This window comes from Passer domesticus, chromosome 2 (assembly GCF_036417665.1).
Source record: "Passer domesticus isolate bPasDom1 chromosome 2, bPasDom1.hap1, whole genome shotgun sequence".
Taxonomy (NCBI): domain Eukaryota; kingdom Metazoa; phylum Chordata; class Aves; order Passeriformes; family Passeridae; genus Passer; species Passer domesticus.
The window spans coordinates 73,369,082-73,395,294 of NC_087475.1; the positions used below are offsets into that span (position 1 = coordinate 73,369,082).

General features: G+C 43.9%; 1 protein-coding gene across 9 annotated transcripts; it reads left to right on the forward strand.

The window, feature by feature from the left end:
* The first annotated feature begins 32 nt into the window (after positions 1-32).
* LOC135294251 (gap junction beta-6 protein) lies at positions 33-11,471 on the forward strand. 9 transcript variants are annotated; one of them, XM_064409276.1, is made up of 4 exons: positions 33-180; positions 598-673; positions 1,399-1,589; positions 9,655-11,471. In XM_064409276.1, exon 4 carries the CDS (start codon positions 9,677-9,679, stop codon positions 10,466-10,468), a length of 792 nt encoding a protein of 263 aa, XP_064265346.1. In that variant the 5' UTR covers positions 33-180; positions 598-673; positions 1,399-1,589; positions 9,655-9,676; the 3' UTR covers positions 10,469-11,471. The 9 variants fall into 9 exon arrangements, with proteins under 9 accessions (XP_064265346.1, XP_064265347.1, XP_064265341.1 ...); XM_064409272.1 differs by having other exon boundaries at positions 37-180; positions 595-673; XM_064409277.1 differs by lacking the exon at positions 1,399-1,589 and having other exon boundaries at positions 598-717.
* Positions 11,472-26,213: the final 14,742 nt, after the last annotated feature.

Genomic DNA, 26,213 nt, shown 5'->3' on the forward strand with positions numbered 1-26,213 from the left:
GGGCGGGTTAAAAGCGGCGGCAGGTGAACGGGGAGGGACCTTAAAGCTCCGAGGCGGCCAGGCCGGGGCCGCCCGCTCTGCAGCCGCCGGCGGAGCCACGTTGATCGGCGCAGCCCGGCCGCGGCGCCGGGAGCTCCCGGCGGCGTGACCGCCCCTCAGCAGCGGGCGCCGCTGAGGCAGGTGAGGGCGCGGCGGGCGGCAGGAAGGGAAGGAGGGAGGGACGGAAGAAAGGAAGCGGGAGGGAGGGAAAGGAAGGAGCGCGGCGGGGCAGGTGCCCCCGGGCAGGTCCCACCGGGCAGCTGAGGCCGCACTTGTTGCGGGGCCGGGGCTGCGGCAGCGCCGCCGGCAGCTCTGGTGGCGCTGCCCGCCGGGCCGGGTGTGGAGCCGCCGAGCGCGCTGCCCACCCTGTCCCGGCAGGATTTACCCTGTCCCGGCAGGATTTACCCTGCTCGGCATGGGCGCTCTCCGCTTCCCGTCCCCGGCTTGAGCGTCACGGGGAGTGCTCGGAGCCCGCGAGCAGTTTTGGTTGGGAATGCTCGCGTCTCTGTTGGTTACGCGTTTAACTTACGGCGGAATCTTTATTCTTGCTCGCAGCAGCTCTCTGTAAGCGCGTTATGTGAAGTACGTACGACAGCTACGACACCAGGCAAAATCGAGGTTCCTGCAATTACAGGTAATTTGCGACACGCCTACAGATGTGAAGAGAGCTGCGGGAAGGTAAACAGCTTGCATCAGTAAAACTGACAGGTCCTGTGAGCGTCTGATCACACGCTGGAAACATTCCTTAGAATTACAGGGGGAGTAGGAAATGAGGTGTGAGTCAGAAATAAATGTATTTCTGACTATCGGGGCTGCATAAGATCGCACAAAGAATGAGTACTTACAGCCTTAAATAAAACATGAAGGACGTGCTGGAGTAAGGACAGGAGTTCTTACTTACTTACAGCTTAGTGCCTGGCACTAGCTAGGAGCTGGGCATGTTTTGGGCATGACTGGCTTCTCTGTCATCGGGCTTTCCTAGATTGGGTGTTACTTTCACGGTCTCTCGTGTTGAAGAATATTTCCCCTGTTCTCAACAGAGGAAATTATTTCCTTGTCTTTTATCCCATTAGTTTTCACCATGTGGTCTGAAATACTTTTGAGACAACAGACAAAGGGTTGCAAGAAGGAAGTGGCCTTTTGTCTTAAGAATGCTCTTTTAAAGCCAGGTTTTATAACTTTGATGATTAATCAATGTGTCCTGTATGAAATACTGAGGGTTTGGGTCCAGATTTGGTTTGGGATCACCACAGCATATGTGTGTACACTGAGTCAATGGCAGAATAAAATATATTTTCATCCTGAATTTTGTTAAACAAGTTATGTAATTTTTAACGTTTCTTGGCCTCCACTGCCTAGCCTGGAAACCCTGCTTGCCAGACACATCCTTTGAGGAGCCCCAGAGAAAAGAGAGTGGGCAAAAGGAATTGCGTGTGATTGGGTTAGATCTACCTTAGAGAGCAAGGCAGTGGTGGACAAGCCTCAGCCTGGAAGGAAGTGATATCTCCATGTGTCCATCTCCAGCCAGGCACTGCAATGTAAATTTCCAGGTGGGCTTTTCAGCACGTTTCCAGAGCCATGAGATTACATCTGTGCTGCATGTGTCAGTGTTTCTAGACGACTTCAGATGGTCCCCAGAACTGTCAGTCTCATAACTGGTAGGATTACGTATCTCAGAGCTTATAAATGGAACTGTAAAACCCCATGAGTTAGCATACTTCTCTGGAGAAATTGATTGTCTCCTGACAGGGCCAGTTCTCTCAATTTGCTGAAGCTATGCCTCTGACAGCATTGCTGTTTTGCATCCCTTGGTGCACAACCCAGGTAGATTATTTGGGCAGCCTCATTTTTTTTTTGTACAAAAAAAGTAATTGTACATTGGAAAATGTATAGCAGGCTATCTTAGTAGCTGGAAAAATAACAGCACTTTGAGTTATATGTGCAAGTTCGTAATGGTCGCTGCATAACCTCCATGGATACTTGTGAGTAGAGGAGATGCTTTTACAAGTTGATTATTGTGAACACTTCCAGTTAAATCAGTGGTCCCAGACACTGTGTGAAATAGGAGCATGGATTGAAGCTGTTTTTTCTTTTGTTGTTTTCCTTTGTTCTGTTCCTTGCTGATTTTACTTGTTACTTAATGATGACTGATGAGGTATCTGGAAGGAAAACTGTGACTCTTACCTGGCTAAATACCAGTTTGTGTAAGGAAAAGTTTGAAGTGATGATATATAAGGTGAGAAAACGTACTGTCAAAACAACAGGAATGTAGAAAAAGAGAAGCATGTCTCCTGTTAGTTGAAAAAAGAATGTTGAAACTAATTATATTCCTTATCATATACCTGCATTTCTTCCTGTAATAGAGTTTTAAAAAGGAAAGAGTTACTTTGGTCTTTACTCTTGATGAATGAAATAACAAAATACATGCTCAAGGAAAGCTACAGTGCAGTGTAAAATATTTGTGTTTATAAGCTTAATTAAATTAATGTTTCCAAAAGGGTTTGAGTTGTGTGTGAAAGAAGACCGAGGCTTGTTAATTTTAGAAGAAAGGAGAGGCTTGCAGAGAGAATGTAGACATGTGTCTAGGTGGAGGGGGATAGAATTAGGAATTGGGTAACAGGCTTTAAAGAAAAAGCTACATTAAAAAGTCATAACTAAGAAGTTATTTTGATGACCAGAAGCAGGGTGCAGTATCTCTAAAACTTTCTTTAAGATATATGGGAAATAGGACATTTGTATCAACAGAGACACAGTCCTCAGGAATTCTGCTTTCTTCTAAAGAACTGTAAGCACACTTTGAGGGAAAGGTTTGCAGGGGAAAATGGCTGAGACAGGCTAAACTCCAATAGGACTTGTGCTGTCTTGTTGTGCCTTCAAGTGTGACCTCTGATTTCCTGTTTTGTACGAGTGGAATGAATTTTGTGCAGAGATGTTCTGGAGGATAGGAATCTCCAGTTACGCTTGCAGGCTGGTGAAATAGGTATGAATGTTTTCAAGCATTGGAAAATGACTTAGAACTTACATGAGGACATGAATATGGGACAGTCATAAGGGTGTCATTGTGGGCAGAAACTGAACCCTTAAATGCTCTTGATATTTAAGTAGCATAATTTTTTAATAATCTTTAACTACATACAAATTGGGTCTTAATCTGTTGGGTTTCTCTGGATTTCATGCTGGGTTTAATTAGAGCAAAGAATGCCTCCTGTTTTCCTGAACTTGAGTAGAAGGAAAGAACAATGCTTGCAGTGTTCAGACCTGCAACTGCGGAGGTTTCCTGTTCCTGATTAGTCTTTGCCTGTTCTTGTGTCAAATCAGATATACTGAATCCCTCTGTCGTGGCTCTTCTCTCCAGTTTCCACTCTGATCTGGAGATAGGTGTTTCGAACCAAGTTTAAGAGCTACTAGAGAGAATTGCACAGGCTTTTGTGATTGTTAGGCTGCTCCTTTGATCTTTGTCAGCTTTTTAGGAAAGATGTTGCTGATATTCCAGAGTCTTCCAGCTGCATACTCCTTGATATTTTTAATATACTGCTGTAAAATTAAAATAGCTGGAAGCTACCTGTTAAAGGATTTTAGTTGTCTAAGTTCAAAGCTTTGTCTCCTTGTATTTTGAACTCTGCATTAAAGCTATAGCAACATAGGGAGCTGCATTCTTTTTCAGGTGTCAGAAATATGCTGGATGATTGAAATCAAGGTTGGTGCTTCCACCTTTGAACTGTTACTTATCTGTCTTGGTCCATTGAGCCTGTGAAGCTTGTAATTGCAGTGGAGCATTTCAGGAGAACAGCCCTGTGAGATGGTGAGATTTTTTTTTATCTCTAGTTTAATGTCTGGGAAACTGAGGCATGGGGCAGACTGACAAATTAGGAAGTCTGAGCAAGTTAGCAAGCGATTGCTGTAGCCTGTGTACCCACCTTTCTTGGTGAAATGAAAGGATGCTGTCTTGTGGAAGATGTTAATCTGTATTTATTAGAAGCTTTCTTGCTTCAGCCTTGACAGTGCTGCTGTTCTCATAGTACAGCACCAAAACTAGCTCAGCAATAGGAATAACAAAATCTACACATTGGCAATTACGTGCTTGGTGTAAACTAGATGCCAGGTTGGCAGGGTGGAGGCATGGTGATGCAAAACTGCTGAAACCCAGACTAGTGTGTTCTTCAAATCTGAGTAATGACACAGCATTATGCAGCTCTGGGACACCTCGGTGCTGGTTATCACCTCCCCCTATGAGCCCCTGCTCCAGTGCAGCTGTTGAGATCAACACATGAAGGGAAAGTTGTCTCAGCAGCACTTTTGAATGCATGTTGGATGTGCAGCAGTACTTCTTGAGGAAAGTTGGGTCATAAAATAATTTCAGTAATGATTTTACATTTGTTAGCTTAGATGTTCTGAAGCTTTTCGGTGGCAACAGTTCTGCATTAAACTGCTGCTCTTGGGTATGTGAGTTGCCTTTGTCCCCAGGTGGGGGGTAAGCAGGGACACCTGAGACCAGTGCTTTTTGGCTTAAAGATTATCTTGGTTAACACATTCCCACGAGGGATAAAGTGACTTTTTTCTTGGCAGTCTGCTGATCTTTTATCAGTATCTGGAGGCACTGCTGAAAGTGGTGGAAAGTCACCCCAAACTGGTAATTCCTGTACACTGTATGCTAAAATTCTGATGGAAGTGGAGTCATTGTGAACACCCTCTAAATTTCTGTGTAAATCCAGTGCGGTAAATAAATTGGTAACCAAACTGAAGGTGAGAAGGGTATAATCATAGCCTGAATTTGTGCATAAATTAGGGGTCTGTGGGCCTCTTCTTGAATGGGACTCCTAGATGTTCCTGTAGCATAAGCAGATACTGGAATACTTGCTTGTGACCTTTTTTTTCCTTGTGATTTTCACAATCACCATATATGTATGTGATTGAGACATATCTGTTGCTTTTATACCTTCACTGTATTCCAGCTGTGGATTTAGCCACTGAGTAATGAATTTCCAGTATAGCAGTCTTTAACAAAAGGAAAGGGTGTCTGTTAACAAGCTAGCTGGACTCAAACAGGGGAGCTCAGTGATGATTGTCCTCGGTGTTGTGAATTGCAGGGATTTTCACTGAGTGTATGCACCATGCTGTGATTGCAGTTTAATGTAGGCTTACAGGAGCTAGCTTTAAAGTAGAAGGCAATCTAGCCATGGCAGCACAGAGCTCAAAATACTGCCCCTGAGCTGTAGAACTACATAGGGAGTTAAGCTGTAGTTCTTCTCTTGCTGCTGTCTAGCTTACTAGTGGGGGAAAAAAAAAACCTACAAATCAACAACAACAACAAAACCAAATCCCAGATGAAACACTGCTTAGGTGACTATGTTGTGTGACCATACAGAACTGTTTTCCTTGTAACTTAACTTTTCAATCAAGCATGGTGATCTTTTGTGATTGTTTTTAGCTGTAACAACCATATCGCACTGAGCTGCAAAAACTTCTCTAATTGTTGAAATGAAACAGAAGGTGCTGCTAGTAGCAGAACAGATACCTATGTGGAGACTTGGAAAAGCTTATTTTCATGCCCAGCTGCAATTTTTGTGAAAGAGCATTTAACATTTAATGCACTCCCCCATTAGAAATTATTTTAAATGCTTAGTTACTCAACCTCGCTAACTTCAGCTGTCTTTTCTTCCTTTATAAGCAATCCCTGGCCTCATTCCTACTTTATATCTTCCCCCAAAATTCACCTAAGTTTTCATGTCTTTAATGTGTTCTTGCAGAGTTCTGTACCAGCAAACTAGGTAAGTCCTTAGCTGTCTACATACTATTATTTCTGTAAGCATTTGGCAGGATTTCCTCACATAGAAATAGTATCTGGACTGGCCCTATAAAAATAGGATTTACCAACCCATTAAAGGGATGTAATGTTCCTGCTTTCTTCTGTGGTCAGCAAGACAGTTAATGTTTTACTTGCTAGTGAAAAGGAAAGCAAGTATTTGAAAGATAACCTATGATCATGGTTCTAGCTTTTGAGTGAGTAAAGAGTAAATGAGCCATCACCTCAGTACAGGTAGCCCTGATGGGGTGTTTAGTTGGGGTGATCTGCACTGGTGGCTTTAGTTGTGTGAAGGGCCATACTTGGCTAACTTAAATTCTGCTTGGATCACTGTGTCTGTTTGTTGGAGAGGGGAGGACACTTTGGCAGTGTCTGAATTGTCTTTACTGGATCCTCTAAGTTACATTGAGGGGAACTGTTTGAAGCCAGCTAGTAGGAAACACTGTGGCCAAAGTATTTGGATGGCATTCAGGCTGCCTGGATATGGCACTAGAATCTTTCAGGGAGAAGATAGAGACTTCACTGGTGTCTGGTCATGCCTTTAGCACTCTGGAGTAGTCCAAAAGTCATATGACTCTCTACCGATGTCAAAACAAGCCTGAGAGGCTGTGAGCAAGAAGGGGCAAAGGTTGGTGACTTGCTCAGCAAGCAGTGGGAAGAAGAGTGGATGGTGGCAGGAGGAGCTGAAGAGATAGCTGGAAGATTTGGTAAGGTGTGTGGGAAGGGTGAAGGGAGGAGTGTTTGGGTGGATTGGAAAGACAGTGGCTTTTTTGGAAGGGAGAGGACATGTCACCAGGAGACTCTGGACAAAAGACTGCCTCTTCAAAGTGTGATGGCTTTTTTCTTCTTTCTTGGTCCTGATACAGACATGTCTTTGCTAGAATTGAAGCACAGATTTTTGGCTTAACAAGCACAATATACTCTCAGAGAATATGGAGCAAGTCAGATGAAGAGGAGTGTTGCCAACCCCTCTTTCCTGCTGACTGTTCATTATTACGTTCTCATGCTTTGCAATTTGCAGCCTGGGGTTTTTGGTGGTGGTGGTGGTTTGGGGGGGGTTGGGGTTTGTTTGTTTTGGTTTGGGGTTTTTTTGTTGTTTTTTTTTTTTCATTTTGGTTGGGTGTTGTTTTTTAATATAGCTGTCCTTTTCAGATGATCTGTGGGTCTGTACTGTTAAGCAGATTGATTAAATGGATCATGTTTAAAAAAAACCAAACCAACCAAAACATACTAGTCCTGGGAAGAACTTATGGATGAGTTGCCTGCTTTATAATGCACCTCCACAAAGTCACAGGACATGAGCTGTAGTGTGACCTTAGCAGAAAACAGAACTAGGGGAGCTTCTTGAGCTAACTATATGCTGGGGAACTTGTATTTTGAATCTCCTCCTGCACAAGGAGGAAACAAATCCATGTGAAGTTATAACAAAATGGCACATCTTGCTGCACACACACTACTGGTGTGCAGCAAGATGTGAAGCTAAGAAATGGGGCTGATGAGGAGCAGGTACATAGGTTTCACTTCACAGCCTTTTCACCCTAAGAAGATGGAATGACTGAGAAGAAAGTAAGGACTCTGGTGGAGTTACAGGATATGTGGATAATGTGTGTAATAACACAGTCTGCTTGGTGCTAGTCTTCTAGAGGATTTATTTTCAAATACTCATAAGTATTTCTAGTTATAGTATTTAGTTGTAGTGTCATTTTATAAGTACTGTAATTGCCATATGTGTGTAATAGTAACAGAACGCTTAAAGTTGTAACTGTCCGTCTGTTTAACAATGCAATAATTGCGAAGGAAAATTCTGAAAGAATTTTCTTCAATCAGATGGCAGAAAAGGGGTGGAAACTGTTAAAAATCCAGCTGATATGTTTAGTAAGGATGTCTGGTATTAAGGATTTTTCCTGTGTCCTCAGTGTACTCATAGGGTTGTTAGCCCTAGAGACTCTGTAACTGTATGCTAATGAAAAAAGAATCTTCTTGGAAAAAATAGCCTAGTAGGGATAGCAAGGTAAATCTGTTTCTGTGTGGTTTCAGTCACATACAGAGGAAATAGCCTGAAGGAGGCTCAGGAAAAGTCCTCTCCAGTCTGGAGGAGATCTTGGATCTCCCCCTTGGTTTTCACCTCCTGGAGTATAACCCCACACAGTCAACCAGCAGGATGTGAGGGAAGTGTAGTTTATGGAACTAGTGAAGGGAGATTCACTTTAAATCCCATTAACTCAAGGAAAAGACACCACTGTGTTGTGTAACGATTCGGTGTCCTCATTTTCTCTGGTTTGTTGTGTACTTTGATACTCAGTCAAAGCATGTGGCCTGCTGATTATATGTATCTCACCATAAACCAGGAAGGTTTTTGACATTACTCAGAATGGGAGTGTGACGTGAAAGACAACTACAAAATAGTGTTGTCATTTTCTTCCTCATGCAGTGTGATCCAGCTCAGAGTCAGGAAAATCTTGTGATTGATATGATGACCTTTTGGCCAGTAGCTGCTCTTTAAAGCAACTTTGAAAAGATGATTTTGCTTATTGGTGTCTTGTGCTGTAAATGCCAAAGAAATATGTGCTCTGAGATAGAAACAAATTCACAAAGTTGTGAAATAAAAACCTCATGAGTAATTTCAGAATCAAGAGATCTGTGAGCACTCTTAGAGGGTCCTGGCTGATAGGCAAGAGGTGCTAGTTTCTTGAAGACACAGTAGTTTGCAAACTAATTTTCTGTAAATCCATCTGAAGTGGAAGGGTGTGGGAAGATGGGCTGAAATGCCTCTGAATGCTCTCTGTGAAAAGCTGTTTGTGGAAGCTGGAAAAACTCAGACAATTGTGGTGTTCCTGAGGAGACCAGAAGGTGAAATCCTTAATTCATTACAGTCATAGTACTTTGAAACTCGCCTACTGGAAACTATATTCTTCTGTTGAAAAAGTCTCTGAGCTACTGCTGGCTTGTCTGAACGCTTCAAATGTTCACTATAGCACTCTCCCAGCCTCTGAAATATCTCCCCTAACCTAGGACTAATGAAGTCTGTGTTATGAGAGGAAGAAAACTCCAACCTGACATTCATTCACAAAGGAGGAGTCCTTATCCTCTTACCCTAGGCCCTTTTTGTAGTTAATGGAAAGAAAAGCGATTTTGATATGAATCTTAAGCATTGATTTTAAATGTCCAGCTCGAGATGGATAATGACCAGGATTTTGCCTTCATTGCTTCAAGCTAGTATGAAGTTTGCTTTGACTAAGAATGCAGTCACACTTTAACTGGTGAATGCAGGTTATCCAGACCTTCTCATGGAAGGTGCAGAGCATCAGCAGTAGTTGCTCAAGGTCTGTCTTTATTGCGGGAATGTACTCAAATCATTATTTACACTCTAAAGATAAGGATAAACCAATTGGCTTTGATTTATATAGGAATTCTCTCTGTCTAACATGTTTTTTAACGTATCAGCCAAAAGTAAGGTAGATGTTATCTTCTATCATTTTGTTACTGTTATCAAGCTACAAGAAGTAGTATCTTTTCATTTAAGGCTGTGTTCATTGTTTTCCCATCTGTCTTTCTTACTTAATGTGGCATTGGCAAATACACCTAGGAGTCAAATGAATGTGGTGCTGTGTGTGTAATCCAGTATGAAATACTACCTGCTGATATGTGATTAGGTTATCATGTATGACTAGTTGTAGGTAAGCCCAATGCGTCAACAAACGTTACCACAGCCAGTGGATGTGCTACAATTATGATATTGCCTTTATTTTACACCACATGCTTGCTGGTATTTGTTTCCTGTCTTGATTAATCTTAGTTTTGTTTCGTCTTAGGTCAGAGGATTGAAACAAGACAATGGATTGGGGAGCTCTGCATACCATTTTGGGAGGTGTAAATAAGCACTCCACCAGTATCGGGAAGATATGGCTCACAGTCCTCTTCATCTTCCGTATCATGATCCTGGTTGTGGCTGCAGAGAGAGTCTGGGGAGATGAACAAGATGACTTTGTCTGCAACACACTTCAGCCTGGCTGCAGGAATGTTTGCTATGATCACTTTTTCCCCATCTCTCACATCAGACTCTGGGCCCTGCAGCTGATCTTTGTCTCCACACCTGCACTGCTGGTGGCCATGCATGTGGCTTACAGGAGGCATGAGAAGAAAAGGCAGTTCAGAAAAGGAGATCAGAAATGTGAATTCAAGGACATTGAAGAAATTAGGAAACAGAGGTTTCGTATTGAAGGCTCCTTGTGGTGGACATACACCGGCAGCATCTTTTTCAGACTGATCTTTGAGGCTGTCTTCATGTACGCGTTTTATTTCATGTATGATGGGTTCCGAATGCCTCGCTTAATGAAGTGTAATGCCTGGCCCTGCCCCAACACTGTAGACTGCTTTGTTTCCCGACCTACTGAAAAGACGGTGTTCACTATTTTCATGATTGCTGTGTCCAGTATTTGCATTCTTTTAAACGTGGCTGAATTATGTTACTTACTGACAAAGTTTTTCCTCAGAAGGTCTAAAAGAGCTGGAAATTCAAAAGAGCAGCCCAACCATGAGAATAAGGAAGAAACCAAACAAAATGAAATGAATGAGTTAATATCTGATAGCTGCCAAAACACAGTTATAGGGTTCACAAGTAGCTAAAGTGGTGTCAATGCTGATGTTCACTCTTTTTGGAGTGAATGTTTCGTTTAAAGGCTGCAAATGAAATTTGTTGTATGAAACAAAAGTTGGGTGAGGTTTTGATGCATAGTGTCAGATGTCGAGTAGGTACACGTCTGGGAAAAGTCAGGGCAGCCTAAACATGTGAAAATTGTGTGAGGATTAAATAGGAAGGTACACTTTCCTGTGAGTACCCTTACAAGCTGACTATGACAAGTGGGAAGCCCACTGCTACCTTCATGCTGACACAGCTCCTGAAAGCTAAATGCAACAGCAATAAGAACAAAACTCTTTCCAAGCTAGGTATTCTAGTATTACAAGATGTTTTGTAATAGTGATAGTTTTTACTTGTGAACTGATGATTAAAATATTTTTCTAAAATCTAAGATTCCATGTTACTTAAGGTGTTATAGTACACAACTGTGTTTTATTCTTAACCAGGCACATGCAGATGAACCCTGTAATACCATATTCATAGGGAGGAGATGGCAATAGGCTACATACATCTTCACAGCTTTGCAAGTGCTGCTTGAGTCTGGGCAGGTAGCTGGAGATGCTTGCATACACACTGCTGGCTGTAGGGGAATTGTATGAAAGCCTACCAGTGTGGATAATTGAGATACCTAGATTCTGAGAGCAAACTCGTGCCTAAAAACAGCACAAAAATATAGTTACAGCCTATGTAGATTTGTTTAAACAGCTAGCAGACCTGGTCATCTTACCGATCTCTTTATTGCATACTGTCAGTTTTATAGCAACTTGCATAAGTTTATGTAGATGTTTATTTCTCTAATGTATTAGCTTTATTTGTTTCTTTATACTGTATCACATCATGGAACTTTTTGGGTTTTGATTTGTTTGCTTTTTTTGTAGTAGACTGATGGTGCTGTTATGAGACTTGAGTCTGTCTGGTTTCAAGGACATGGAAAAGTATTCCTGGAAATGGAGCAAGTCTTCTGAATAAAAGGCAAACACTTTAACCTTTCTTAGTGAAGTGAGAGTCTATATGTGAATGCTAGGCAAGATTTTAAGTAGGAACTTATAAAAAACTTTTTCAAGTTGAGATTCTACATCCAAAGTGTGTATAATCCCCTAGGAACCCCTCATTCCCATCCAGGGCGCTGATGCCCTAATTCTGTTGTCCATATTCTAATGGAGACAGACAGGAAACTCTGAGTGCATGGCATTATGTGGCTGTGGGAGGGATGTGCTTGGGAAAGCAGGGGAACCTGAAAGAACCTGAAAGTCAGAGGTAGGTGCAATGCAAAGCAGCTATATTGTCATGTGTGCTTCCTCTTTTGGGCTACTTCTCGCCATCACAGGTACACTGACCTCGGCAGAGCTAAGTTTTGGGGGGTTGTTTGTCTGTTGTCATTTTATAGATGTATTGGCCTCACTCTTTTTGTATAATGGAACTACTCTTCCAAGGTGCAGAACAAAGAGCAGGTATCCTTAGGAGCAGATATTGCAGTGCCCTTTCCTCCTGCTGTTGTATCACACTTCTTACAGGTGCTAGCACAGCTCTGTGTGTCCATGCTGTAAGAGGGCTTCAGTGGATTGGTTGTTTTATTTGTGACTAGTAAAACCCTAACAGGGAGCAGGCACAAGCAACAGGAGAGAGAAAATACCTAGTCAGCTCTGTCCCTGCATGAGGGCCTGAGCTGAGCCCTGCCATTTATCTATTCTCTTCCACTGGCAAACTCCTGATCTTTCCTGCCTTCACAGCACATTTTCTTTTTTAATCACTGTTGTGAAAAGAAATTGCTGCTAGTCTTCTGAATGTGTCTACCAGCAAGCTCAAGGAAAAAGTATACACAAGTATAGTATACTAGCGTATATTATTCTCTCTGCAAATTTTAGGAAGCTGATCCCTTAGGGTCAGGAAGGTGGGTGCTCAGGCTGTACCTTGCTGGATCACTCCCCAGGTGCACAAGCAGAGTGGTGGTTTCAGGGTATGAAGATACAGCTAATTCTCTTCCAGGACTTTTTTGTGGAACAACTTGAGACTTTCATCTGGGTCATCTGTGAATCACATACCATATTGTGACTATAAATGGAGATCAGATAATAATTATGCTTGACTGTGTCTTACCTCCTTAGTGATCAATTTGAAATAGCCCTATGCTGAATGCCAATAAACCTGTGAAATACTTTGAGGTAGATATGTTTTCCTCAAATGGAGGAGGAGTAGTTTTTCTTGGTCTATGATAATATGCAGGCCTGCAGAACCCCAAATGGTGATATGATGATAGCTCTCTCTGTGGTTTTTCTTTTCCTGCTCACAAGTTTTCAAACAGTGAGTTCCATTCCAGCAGTTAGTTTTTTCTAGAATGTCAGTTCCATGGCTGCTTTTCTTTTCATCCTGGGTAAGTGGGCAAAGTTTCAATGAATAAATCTGTTGTCCTTTGTAGGCCAGCACAAGTCTGTGTGTGGCCATGCTGTAAATGGGTTTGGGGTGGCTGGACATTTCCTGTGTGGTAGCAGGACCTGGTAAGGTGCAGTCTGACAACACTGCCCTGTTGCTGCCGTGCCCTGGCAGCCAGACGGGTTGGGAACAAGTGTGCCAGTCCCTGTTGAATCTGCACCAAGGGCAGCTGTAAATCAAAGAGCCAGAGCTGGTCCAAGGCTTCACTAGCACTAAGCTATTGATCATCTCAGCAGGCAAGACCAGTTGTGACTGATGTGTTTGGCTGAAATAGTTCTTCTCATTGTATGTTCAGCCCTCATTATGAACACTTTCCTCTGAAATATCCCTAATTTCTGTTGCTGCCAAGGTAAAGTCCCTGACAGTTTCAGTGCTCTCTTTAAATTATTCCCAATAGATGGCACCATGATGAAACAACAGCTTTAGTGACTTCTCCAAGTCAGCTTCCCCCTGCCTGCTGCATTTTGTGGCCTCGGTAGAGGAGGCAGCAGTGTTTAGTAGGGTCGCAGTTAACCCTTTCTGCAGGGAAAAGCCGAGCTGCTTTTCTTGGTTTCCAACTTCCTGTGCCTTTCCCTGCTGGCTGGGCTGCTCTGAGCTGCAAAGCACGCCTGCCCCCAGCCATTCTCTTTGCCCTTGCTCCTGCCCTGCAGCTCTCCCTCTGGGAGAGGGTCTCTAAATCTCTGACCTACTGGTGACTGGTTTATGCTGTGCTGGCACCACCATCCTCCCGTGGTAGTTCAGCCACTTTTCTCTGATGGCAGCTGGCTCAACTGTCTCTGCCCATCCCTGCTGCTGTTCCCCACCCTGTGATTTCTCCTTTGTTATGCCTGGGGCAGAGATTGCTTAAATTGGTTTTGGTGCCAAACAATTAATCAGAGCCTCTGGAAAAGCTCTCTTGCAAATTCCCTGCATCCCCTCCCACCTTCTTGTCTTGCTGTCCTTTCAATGGGCAGGAACTCTGACTGCCTACAAGGACAGCAGCACTGGCTGCTGGACTCTATTCCTGTCATGCACCATGGCCCTTGACTCCAGCACCACTGCAAACCCTGCTCCATCCTTCTCTCCCTCTCAGCCCAGCCCCATTGCAACTTTGACTCTGTTTTTCCATTGACCTAGGCCCATCCCAGCAGCCCTGCATGCCAAAGATGTAAAAGCAAATGAGACCAGCTGTGGGAGGGTCTGAACCCGCTCTCCTCCTTTTGCACAGTCAGGCTGCCTTCCCTGTGCCAGGTGCTGCAGCCATGAGCTCTTTGCTGCCAGGTTAGAGTCACTTTGGCTCCCCAGCCCTTTTTGTGGTGTCTGTTGTGTCAGCCCAGTGCCTCACCCACTCTTGCCCTGCAGGAACGTGCTGGGAAGCACTGCCACAGCCAAGATGAGGCAGACCTCTGCTCCTAACTGCCTGGTATGTTTTTCTATTGCCACTGTTATCTGTATTTCCCTTACCAAACCAAAGCTGTATTACAGTCCTGCTGAAATAAATCTGTTTTATAGAATTATAGAATAGTTTGGGTTGGAAGACACCTTGAGAGGTCATCTAGTACAAACCCATTGCCATGAGCAAGGGTGTCTTCATCTATATCAGGTTGCTCAGAGTCCCATCCTTCATGACCCTGAATCTTTCTAGTGATGGGGCATCTACTGTCTCTCTGAACGACCTCTTCCTCATTGTAACAAATGTCATCCTTATATCTAGTCTGAATCTGCCCTCCTTTAGTTTAAAACCATTACCCTTGTCCTATTGTAAGGGGCCCTGCTAAAAAGTTCATCACCATCTTTCTTATAAGCCCCTTTCAAGTGCTAAAAGGCTGCAAGGTCTTGGAGCCTTCCCTTCTCTAGGCTGAACAACCTTAATTCTCTCAGCCTGTCTTTGCAGGAGGGACCTTCCATTCCTCTAATCATTTTTGTGGCCTTCCCCTGGACCCACTCCAACAGGTCCACACCTTTGCTGTTCTAAAGACTTCAGAGCTGGATGTAGCCCTGCAGGTGGGCTCTGAGCAGAGCAGAGAGGCAGAATCCCCTCCCTGGCCCTGCTCCCACACTGCTTTGGATGTAGCCCAGGACACCATTGGCTTCTGGGCTGTGAGAGCACACTGACAGCTCGTGTCCAGTCTCTCACCCTCCAGCACCACAAAGTCCTCTGCAGGGCTGCTCTCAATCCCTTCATCCTATGGATACTTAAGGTTACCCTGACCCAGGCTGGCTTTGTTCAACTTTGTGAGGTTCCCATGGGCCCACTTCTTGAGCTTGTCCTGATCCCTCAGGTGTGTCACTTGAAAACATGTTGAGGGGGCACTTGATCCCACTGTGTATGTCTCATGTCACTGATGGAGATACTACAGAGTATTCTGAGTTGGAAGAGACCCACAAGGACCATGAAGTCCAACTCTTAAGTGAATGGCCCAATTCAAACAGACCACCTTGGTGTTATTAGCACTATGCTCTAACCAACTGAGATAATCTCAGTGGCTTAAATTAAAGGTCATGTGGTTTTGAAACCGCCTGCCATGGCAGAGGAAAGGGGATATTAAACAGTGTGGTCCCAATATGGAGGTGGTCCCTGAAGGACACCACCTTTTACCAATTTCTTTTGGGACATTCAACCACTGACCACTCCTTTTTGGATATGACCATCCCAACCTATTCCTCATCTACTGAACAGCAAAGCCATTAAATCCACCTCTCCATTTCAGAGAGAAGGATGTTGTGAGTGGACTGTGCCAAAGGCCTTGCAGAAATGCAGGTAAATGACACCTGTAGCCCTTCCCTATTCCGCTGCTGTAGTCACCCCACCACAGAAGGCCTCTGGGCCAGTCATGCAGGACTTGCCCTTGGTGAAGCTGTGCTGGCTGTTTCAAATCACCTCCCTGTCCTCCATGTGCCTTAGCACAGCTGTGCTCTCAGAGAGCATGGCCTCTGAAGCCAGAGGGATTGTCAGGATGAGATCCTACCCCACAATGGCCACTGCTGTCCCCTCAGGCGGGCCCATGGGCAGAGGCCATCTCCACCACAGCGAACTTCTTTGTAGGGACATTGATGGGGCTGCAGTGAGAGCATGCCTGGTGTGGCAGCCTTTCCCCTGCCAGAGGCAGTGTGCACACCCATTTCCCTGAACAGCCCTGTATTATCAGGCTTGTATTTCTCAGCTTAGGCATGTAAAGGTGAATGGCCTCCTTTTCAACATCCACAGAAGCTGAAAATTGGCTTCACAAAAAAAGATGGGGGTGGGGTGCAAATAACATTTCTGCAGGTTCTCACCTGCTTGTCCCTGCATCCCTGACACTTTTTTGGAGTACAACTGCTTCTCCAGCACGCAAGCAGAGCCAGGTGGCTCAGGTGGACTTCTCCAGAAAGAAGCACCCAGTGCTGTGATTGACACACAAAGCAATGGACAGGTGGGTCCGTGGGAGGAAAAGACAGGGAGAGGTTCCTGCAGAGCCCTGACTCAGCCATCAAGTCCCAGCAAGGGCTGCAGTCAGCACCCTGTTTCATCCCTGGCAAGAGGCAGGACAGGAGTGCTGTGCCTTATCACCATGGCCACTACCTGCCTGAGCTGCTAGGACACCCATCAATGTCAGGATTTGCACTTCAGCCTCCCCACACCCACCAATGCTCTGAACATCAGGTTGGCCCTTTCTGCAAGCTTGCAGATATTTCAGCTCCAAAGCTCCTCACTGTCACTCAGCAAATCCCTGTTGATTCCAAGCAGGCTTGGGCCGGGCCCTTAGGAAGGGCGTAACTCCTTAAAAGCACTGCAATTCCACCCAGACGCTTTCTGCACTCCCCTTTTGCAACATCAGTCCCATTTCACACAGCAGCTATTACCTCCTGGCTGCAGATCTCCATACTGGGTTCATAATTCCCAGCTGAGGCCGTGCCCACCCACTGCTGGCAGGGATGGTGCCCCGGTGCTGGGCAGGCTGAAGAGCCCACACTGATGTGTGGTCATGCTCTCACAGCCAGTTCAGCCACTTCCAGTTTCTGTTGGTGGCTGCAGAAAAGACTTCATTAATTAGAGGAGGAGGGGGACAACTCCCTAGAATGTTTTGGCTTAACAAATCCAAGAGTCTTTTTCTCCTGCTGTGTTGGATGTTGGCTAGCCATTTATTTGTGTGTGAGCCCATGAATCAGAGAAGCTTGGGACAGCAAGATCAGTAAAGCAGGAAGGTTTTACACCCTGCTGGCTCCCAACCCAACAGAACTCTTAGTCCATGGCAGTCAGGTTATTTGACTTCCTTCAGACCCAGAGGCAGAGCTGGTCTGCTCCTAACAATCCAGAGCAGCATGGTGCAGCCTTTCTGTATTAGCAAAACCACAGTGGAGTCCCGGCTAATCTAATTTCTCCCAATACTTTACACTACCATCTCCTTATAATTTACATGATGCACCTCTCAGGCTAGTGGCCTATCTCAGTGATGTCTTTGGGACATCTGGGCAATTTATTAAACAATATCTGACAAGTATTAAACAATGATGACATCATATAAAGCATGATAATGGCCTCAAGAAAGAATCCTCTGATGTCACCTAGGATATGTGAAAAGCCTGGAAAGAAAAGCAACTGGTGCACCCTATGGTCCAGGTAAATCTCCCAGTATGTCCCTGGGGCTAAAGTTCACAGCATTGAACCTGGAATGGCTCTTGCAGCTTTTAGCCAGATGTGGGTGACACAGGAGGGAGAATTTAATCCTGTTATTAGGAATGATGGCTTGGTTTAATTGAAATATTGCCCAGGTAGGCACAGGGAGTGTGTTCAGTTGAGGGTAATAAAAAAACGTTTGAAAGCATCCAAGAGAGGCTGTCAGAAAAAATTGCCACACTCAGCTATTTACTCAGTTTTCAGTTTTTTTATCTGGTAAAAATTTAACTACTTCACCAGTCCCTGCAAAGTTTCCCAGAGCAGATAAGGCTGTGCAGTGAGCAAGAACACTCGTGTCTCCCACACCACAGCTGTCCAAATGGGGCTGAACCCCGCTCTGATCCCACAGCTCCAAACAGAGCCAAAATGAAAAGAATAGTTTATATTAACACAGAATAAGTGTAGCAAAAAGTAGGATTCCCAGCAAATGTTTTGAAACCTGGGTTAAGGACTCAAGTTTTCTTTTGGTATCCCTTATAATTATGTATGTTTAAAGAGATATTTTCAGCAGAAGAGACTGATAGAAGATAAAATTGTTAGATAATGAAAGAGAATTAGTTTGGATCAGAAAAGAATTAAGGCACATTGAAGAAAGATCTTTTTACCAGTAGCAGATAGGTGAAAAATAAAATTAATTTCAAGGAAAGACTTTAATTCCTCATCCAACTCCCTGGTTTCCAGTGGTTTGAGCACCTTCAGGAACAAGAACTGTCGAGGCAGGCACTTCAATCAGCTCTGCTCTGTGCCCTTAGGTAAAAGAGAAAAGGGGAAAAAAACCAACCAAAAACAAAAGCAAAAAAATTTAGATGTGTAAAGAAAAAAGTTGCTAATAAAATATATAATTATATCACCTAGTTGTGCTCAGCTTCCTTGGGGGTCAGAGACCTGAAGGGGGCTCTCAAAGACACACGTGATTTCTGGCACAGAGCTGGAAAGTGTGTCCACACCCAGCAGAGGTGAGAAGTGATGACCAGAAACACCTTCCTTTTTCTTGGTCATTGTAAGGAAAAAGAGCAGCATCAATGAAGTAACTTCTTCACGTGTTCACAGACACATGAAACTGATAACCTGGAACTGCATTTACTGTGCATTATTTCACAGGAATTAGAGCTGAAAGGCAAATGCTGCATAACTCAGTTTTACCTCCTCACAGCCAAGAGGGATAACCTTGATTCCAAGCTTATTTTTGTGTTTATCCACTGCTTATTGTAAATATTAAAGTCGTGCTGGAGCTTCCTCTGCCGGGAGAGCCTGACTTGCCAAACTGCCACCCACGCTTTCTACCTCTGGCATTTCCCCTGCTCTTCCCAGAGCTGAGGTGGGGTTGAGATGGAAGTTATATGGGGTTACATGGAGAAACCCCTTGTCCATCCCTCTGGTCCCTCCAGCGACAGCAGAGAGAGGAGTTGTGGATGAACAATATCCATAGGTGATAGTGGAAGCTACCCAGGTGAATTTAAGTGCCCGGAGGGCTGGGTGGCAGCTGGATGGGGGTTTCCTTTATTACAGCTCCGATCTGAGTAGGTGTCTGACATCTGTTTAAATCCTAATAAGTACCTAAATAGTCTCTTGGATCTCATCCCAAAACCTATCTAACTCCTTTATCATAGTGTAGGGAACCTTCATTAGCAGTCAAAGGTTTTGGCAGTCAAAGACATCCTACCAGCTAATCACCAAGCAAAGGGAACACTTCACAGCCTCTGGAGGACCGACCTGTACAGCTGTATGTCCTCGGCCGGAATGCTCTTGTGACATCACCTGGTTCACACACAATTCACCAGCTTAATTTACTCCTCAGCAAGTTAACTCTCACTTTTTTCTTGGGTTTTTGTGGGTTTTTTGTTTTGTTTTGTTTTGTTTTGTTTTGGGGTTTTTTTTCTGTCTTTTTAAACAGTTCTGGTATTTTTGCAGTGTCATTCACCCAAGAGCTCGGAGGTATTATCCAATCGACCACTGAAGAATAGCCAGCTATTAAACATGATTAAAAGCCAGCAGAAAATGCATTGTTTCTTGATGGATCTGTTAGAAAGATAGGAAGAAATGCTACTTTTTTACACACTTACGAACCAATGAAAATAAGGGGAATATTAAAAATAAGATGTCACAATCTGCAAATCTGAAGCAGCATTAAATTCACCTGGATCATACTTCAGTTGTATTTGACTTGAAGAATGCTTGAAAAATAAGGGCTGCCTGATCTTGCTTGAGCATTTCCTGTATCAGAAAGGCTGCTTTGATTGACTAAATTAATTTTATATTTATCTTGATAAAATCCTGAAAAATTCCTGTGGTAGATATACTTCAATTAACCTAAAGCTTGACTACATTTTTTTAGCTTATTTTGGTAAGCTGTCGGTGCTGCAAAACCAATTTGAACATTGGGTAAATTCTCAGCACTAGCCAAGCCCAGCAACACCGACAAAAGCCCGAATATTTGTCATTTTGGGATTTAACTATGATTCTCAGAGAGTGGAGGACACCACTGAGGACTGAAACATGTTGTTGAAGGGATTCCTTTAGACTGCAGGGCTCAAACCCACATGTCCATCTAACCTCAGGAGAAGGAGGTGAGAGTACCTCCCCCTCCAGCACAGCTCACAGGCCCTCACTAACAGTCCTGGGCTGTGGTATAGAAATGTAAGGCTTTCCAGAAAGTAGTGGATTTCAGAAATCTGGCCAGTAACTTCTGGGCCTAACTGGAGAGTATTTAGACAACTTTCCCCTTCTCTTCCTTTGCTCTCTGGAATTTCAAAGGGAGCACAAGCTGTTTTATTCCTGAAGCTGGATTGTGGCCACAACTCTGTCACAGCACATGTCAAATAAGAAAAAAGAAAAATAATAATTAATTTAGCTAATTTTAGAGATCATGCTGTGCTTTTCACATCAGCAGGCAGTGCTATTACATTACTAGGTAGTGCTGAAAGTGTACTGAGTACCACAGAAAAGGAAAAAGAGATGCAAATACAATTAACTAGGCCAACTGGAGCTATGCATAGCTAAAAGGGCATGAACAATCTTGGTTTTTTATGCCCTTATGTTTTTTATTTCATGTCTCTGAAGTTATAGACATGCATGGAATTTTGCTGACTTACTGGCAAAATACCTGTTCCTGGGACGTACAATGGGCTGCACAACAACGTAACATGTCTTGACACAAGGAAGAATGACCTCACCTGAGGCTGTGGGCTGCAGTTTGGAAATAAAGTGTTTCAACAGCAATTGTAATCCCTGGCAGGAACCGAAAACTCTGCATGTTCCGATCTTGAATGGAATTTCCTTGGGCTTCACATAAATGCTGTCAATCCAAATAAATTCCAGTAGATTCCATCTCTTTTGAAATAGTAGAAACTACTGCAAGTGATTTATGAGCACCTTTGCCTGATGCTCTACCCATAATAATAAAATATCTATTAGTAAAACACCTGGTGTTGTTTAGACCTGATTTATTTTACACTTTTTCCACAAACTAGACATGTACAGAGTTGCTGTAAAGTTGTTTTAATCCCATTTGTCTGTCATTTCCAGACAACATTCCCTGCACAGCTCAGGACAGCAGCCAGTCTGTACCAGGCAAATGCCAACAGGATCACTGTGTGGTGGCCCCACTGTGAATGCCTACTAGTCTCATTTTGGTTTGGAACCTTACAACCTGTGGGTCTCCAAGACCTGAAATTTGTCTCTCTTCCCATCCTCTCCATTTTCTCTGAAACCCCAGCATATTTGGGGGAGCAATTTTTCCTGCTTTTTTTTTGCATTTGTACACGTAGCTACGTGCCAAGACAGCCCAACACCCAGTTCCTCTGTGCTGCCTTGACCACGAAAGACATCCCAGTCCTTCCCTGGCTAGACTGAGAAGGGACTGAACACCCAGGCTGGAGAGAAGAGACTTATAACTGGGGGTCTCTTGGAGGGGTGTCCTAGCACACCTGAGGGGCTCTGGTAAGGAAGCCCGAGCTAACACAACTCAGCATGCACTCAATGTGTGGGGTTTGGCCACTTCCCCTTGAGCACGCCTCAAGCAATTCCAACCTCTTTTTCAAAATACTATCCTTTTATGTAGTCAAATAACAAAGGAAGAAATTTTTTCCCCATGGTCAGTTTATTCTGCCACCCACCATTTACTCATAAAAATGTCAGCTCAAACAGGAACCACCCAGCAGCAGGCATGTGATGGTGCTGAGAAAGGATCTCAAATAAGGAACGGCAACGTGGAAAAAAAATTTATTTCTTAGCAAAAGAAATTATCTACTGACCCATTAAATTATGCCAGCAAGTCACCAAGCACCTGTTCAGTTGGAGTCCTTGACTTTGTGCCAGATTTTAAGTACTGAGGGTATCTGGATAATAAAAGCATTGCAAAAGACATTGGTTTTATTGGATGTCCACCTTTCCCTGCCTGAAGAAAATCCCTTTATGGTGTACTTGAATAAAATGAAGAACAGAGGTAGAAACATTCCTGACCCAAAGGGATTTTATTTTCCTTCTTTTGTGGTGCTGGTTGAAAAATATATTTCTTGTATTTATCTGGATTTTTGTAATCCTGAATGTCTACATTTCTTAGGAATCAGCTCGGTGACCTTCTGAGGAGATGCTGTGTGGTTCTTTGCAATTTCTTGCCGTAATATCTCTGTTTCTTCCATTGCAAGATCCCTTCCCACAGATCTCTGCAGTGGGCTCTGCTGGGACTCCTGTGGAGAGCAGCATGATGACAAGCAAGGAGAAGAGACACTGGTACCTGCAACATTATTTTCCCTGGGGCTCCACCACCCTTTGGAGACAGAAATCAAGGACTCCTTCCTCATATTCATTTAGCAATAATTGCTGATCCAGTCCTAAATGATCTGATCCCTTTGATTTGTTCCAAGTCTAGCTGATTCAGTCTATGTGTAGACTTAATAACTACCTGAGCTCTCTTCCCTGGTTCCGTGTAGTTAAAATACAGCTGCAGAGAAGTCCTTGAGATATTTCAGGGAACAACCTGAAAGTTTGCAGCTTACCTTCTTTTCAGATCTGCCAGTACAAGTCTCCTCAAAGAGCTTGAAAGTCATCTTCCACCACCTAGTCAGACGCAGTGAAAAGCCTTTCTTCTCTCTGGGACTATTCTGCACACCAGAGATTTCTTGGTACCTGACTAAAACACACAAGTGAGACAAGTTCTCAGTTTTTCCAGCCTGTGGCAGCTGCTGGCAAAAAGACTGGGGAGAGTGACAGGGCTGAAAAGGCACTGTCCTTTGGGCAATGAAAATGGGGTATTAGAAAAGTCAGGACTGGGAAGAGCACACGCAAAGTTTGAAAGCGTGGCAGGGAGAGCCTAAAATAGCAGACAGATTATTTAGGCTACTGGGGCAAGAGTTCCAGGGATTTCTTCACCAGCAGCCTTTGTATCCCAAGGATACTGCCATGTTCAAAGTGTTCTCCACCTCTTATTGCACAAAGCAGGGGAAGAGCCAACATCCCTACTCCTTTCCAATCTGTTACAGACAAGAGTTATGAAACAGATAAATACAAAACCACCACTTCACTTCTCATAACTATTCATAATAATTAATGCTGTAATCAATTATTGACTCATTTAATGAAATACTGTTTCAGTATTTCAGTCCCTAGTTGTTATCTTCAACTGTCATCCCAATTTATCAGTAAGGGTCATAAATTATAAGCACTGACCATTACTTAGCCCCTAAAAATCAAAAGTTCTTCTATTTATACCTAACATTTGTTTATTACCTGTAGAAAATGCAGGAAATGAACATAACAAACCAGAAACACTTGGGCAAGAAAAGGGTCACACTGGCCCATGAGCATTTTATTCAGCTGCAGAATAATTATTTCAGTAAAAAAGTTATTGGGATTTTTTTTGTTATTGTTTGTTTGTTTTTTAATGTTAGCAAGGTATCTAACATTTTCCCTGGCTTAACTCATGCATTTGTTTTTGCGGTTTTACGTACCAAATATACCATCTGAGGCTTGTGCTGCTACTCTGGATTTTGTCTGTACCACAAAACTGAGAAGAGTCCTTCTAAGCATCAATGCCATGCTGTAGTCCAGCCCCACATCCCCCAAACCCCAGAGAAGCATGATCTGCCTTCCTCTGACAAAGGAAACTGCTCTCAGCTCAACAGCATTTTTGTGTATTTACTCTTTGGTTTTGTGTCTGATTGTTTCAGGTCAGCAGAATCACTCCAGCAAGCTGACCTCTCCCCACTCTGCTGGTAACATTTCCCTTTTAGGTATAAGGTGGGGATAACCTGGATGTATACTCTGTTTTATTACACGCTTAGTGGCCCTTGGCCAAAAAAAGTCTTCCTGAAGCCTACTTCAGCTTCCTTTATTATTTCCTGCACAAAGCAAAGCCTCAGAGTCTTGCATAATTTCTGTTAACTTTACAGCTCCAAATTGTTGCCCATTGACCAACAGCACTCAAGTTTGAGCATGCAGCTGCCTGCGTGGTTCCTGTCAGGACAGGAGCTCTCCTAATGTTGTCTCTGCCCAGGGGCACCAGTGCCAGCTTTGCACACAGCTTTGTGTGCTTCGGTGCCCAAGAGCTCTTCGGGTGCTGCAGATTTCGCCCCATCAGCATTACAGTCTTACTCTGTCACCCTGTTTTCTTTTTAAATCTCCTGCACTAAATATAGATGGCTGCTGAAAGTCAGCAGATTTTGAGCATGCTCCCAATTATGTGCATAACCCCCTTGCCATGTGCTAAATTTTTCCAGCACTCAGTGGAGCCCTTGCTCTTGGATACCCACAAAGGAAAAGAGAGCCATTTGGATATGCCACAGTGAAGGAGCCATCTGATGGGATGTGTGGCAGGTGTTTCACAAGTTGAACTGCCAGGAATGAAGTAGGGAATGAAGAAAACCTAGGGAATGAAAAAACAGAGAGTGGGCATTTGAGAATTTGTCTTGTCTATACGTCCTGAGGCACAGCCTGGATACTTCCCAGACAGCTTCACAAGCGTGTTCTCATCTCCAGGGAATAGCACTGGGCATGGGGATAGCACCCAAAGGGCCCCGGGACTGTCACTGACTAAGAGCACTACACAGACACATGACCTCCAGGGCACAGCTGTAACCCAGCACGGATCTGTTGGAGGAACATGTTGGTGTAGGCTTGACAGAGCTTCTGCCCAGAAAGCTCTTTGTAATTGTCACTGCTTTTCTTAATTTTGTTAACAGCATGAGATTCAGCCATATCCCTTTAGTTCCTCATGACTCTTCCTTCCCAGCTCCTTTCAACTCCCAGTGCAACTCCTTTATCTCCAAATATTTAGCAAGAGGAAATGTTTCCCATTATATATTTGCATGCAAGAGATTACTTGGTTAATATGATGCATACATAGGTGCAACCAGGCGGCTACTGAATCATCCTATTCTTGTTTTAAATCTGATTCGGGACGTGAATTTCAGACCCTGGCAAACTGCTGGATCAGTCACGTAGTCAACGATTTGAATATTGACAAAGAACCCCAAGAGAATGTACTTTATTCCAATTAAATTAAAACAACGCAAAAGAGGTGAATCTAGCCCAATTTCCATGGAGGAATCATACATCGTTCCCATATACTGCCTGCTTCCCCATCATCCCATTTGAGTTCCTGTCACTGAGTCCAACGATTCACACCAGAAATTTTAATCACAATGCGTCCCACCCACATCTTTCCCTTCTCTTTGTGGGGTGTGCAAAATCAGACCTTTTCCCGTTGCTGGCATCCAGCCTCTCCTCAGTCTTCATTGGCTTTGTATTTAGCAGCTTTTATGGCTGTCCATAAAGGCTCCATCATCCCAGCTTTTAGCAATTTCTCTCCGTAGCCTTGAAGTATTTGTCACTGATATCTCTCATTGTCTTCTTCCCACCCTTATCTGTGAATAAGTAAATGAATGCGAGTTTCTTCTATTCTCTATGTTCTCCAAGAGATAGAGAAGGACAGAACCTTCTCAGATAAGCATCAAAGATTGAAAGTGCTCCTGGCAAACCTGAGAAGTTTGCCTGAACTCTGATAGTGCATTCACAGACATGGAATATGTATGGCAAAAGGTGGGAATTGGTCAAGCTGTAAGGCCTGCCCCTAGCTCTGGCTGTGCCCTACACCCTCTTCTTTGGAAAGATTATTTCTGGGAAAGCATCTCCCCAGACACAAAGAAAATGACAAAGTTCCTTTTGGACCCTGCTCTGCCCGTTCCTGGCCTTATGGTGCATCTTTGTGACCCCCTCTGTCAAAAGGTATCACTCTCTCACATGAAACTCCCCACCCTGTCACAACACTTATTTTGTTTGTTTGTTTGTTTGTTTGTACAACAGGTAGGAAATAGGCGTCCTACCCACCGACTCTGTCTGACCCGTGATGGGGTTTGAGCCTTTGTGCCCAAGCAGGGCCAGAGGCTGTGGAGCTCAGGGCACTGGAGACCCTGAGAGCTGCAAGGCCAGCTGGGCCAGCCAGATGCTCCCCTGAGGGGACAGGCGGTGGCCCTGTGAAGGTGTCTCTGGAGCTGCGGGGCTTGGACAAAAGACCTGAGTAGTCGAGGGAAGCATACTTATCTATTCTAATTAGGGAGGAAAGGCAAAGAGCTACTACAAAGAAAATTCTGGTTGCCACAGGGGTGTGAAACAAAGGATCGGGCAGCTATTGACACTTTAAAAGGTGTCAATAAGTGTTGTGTTAAAAG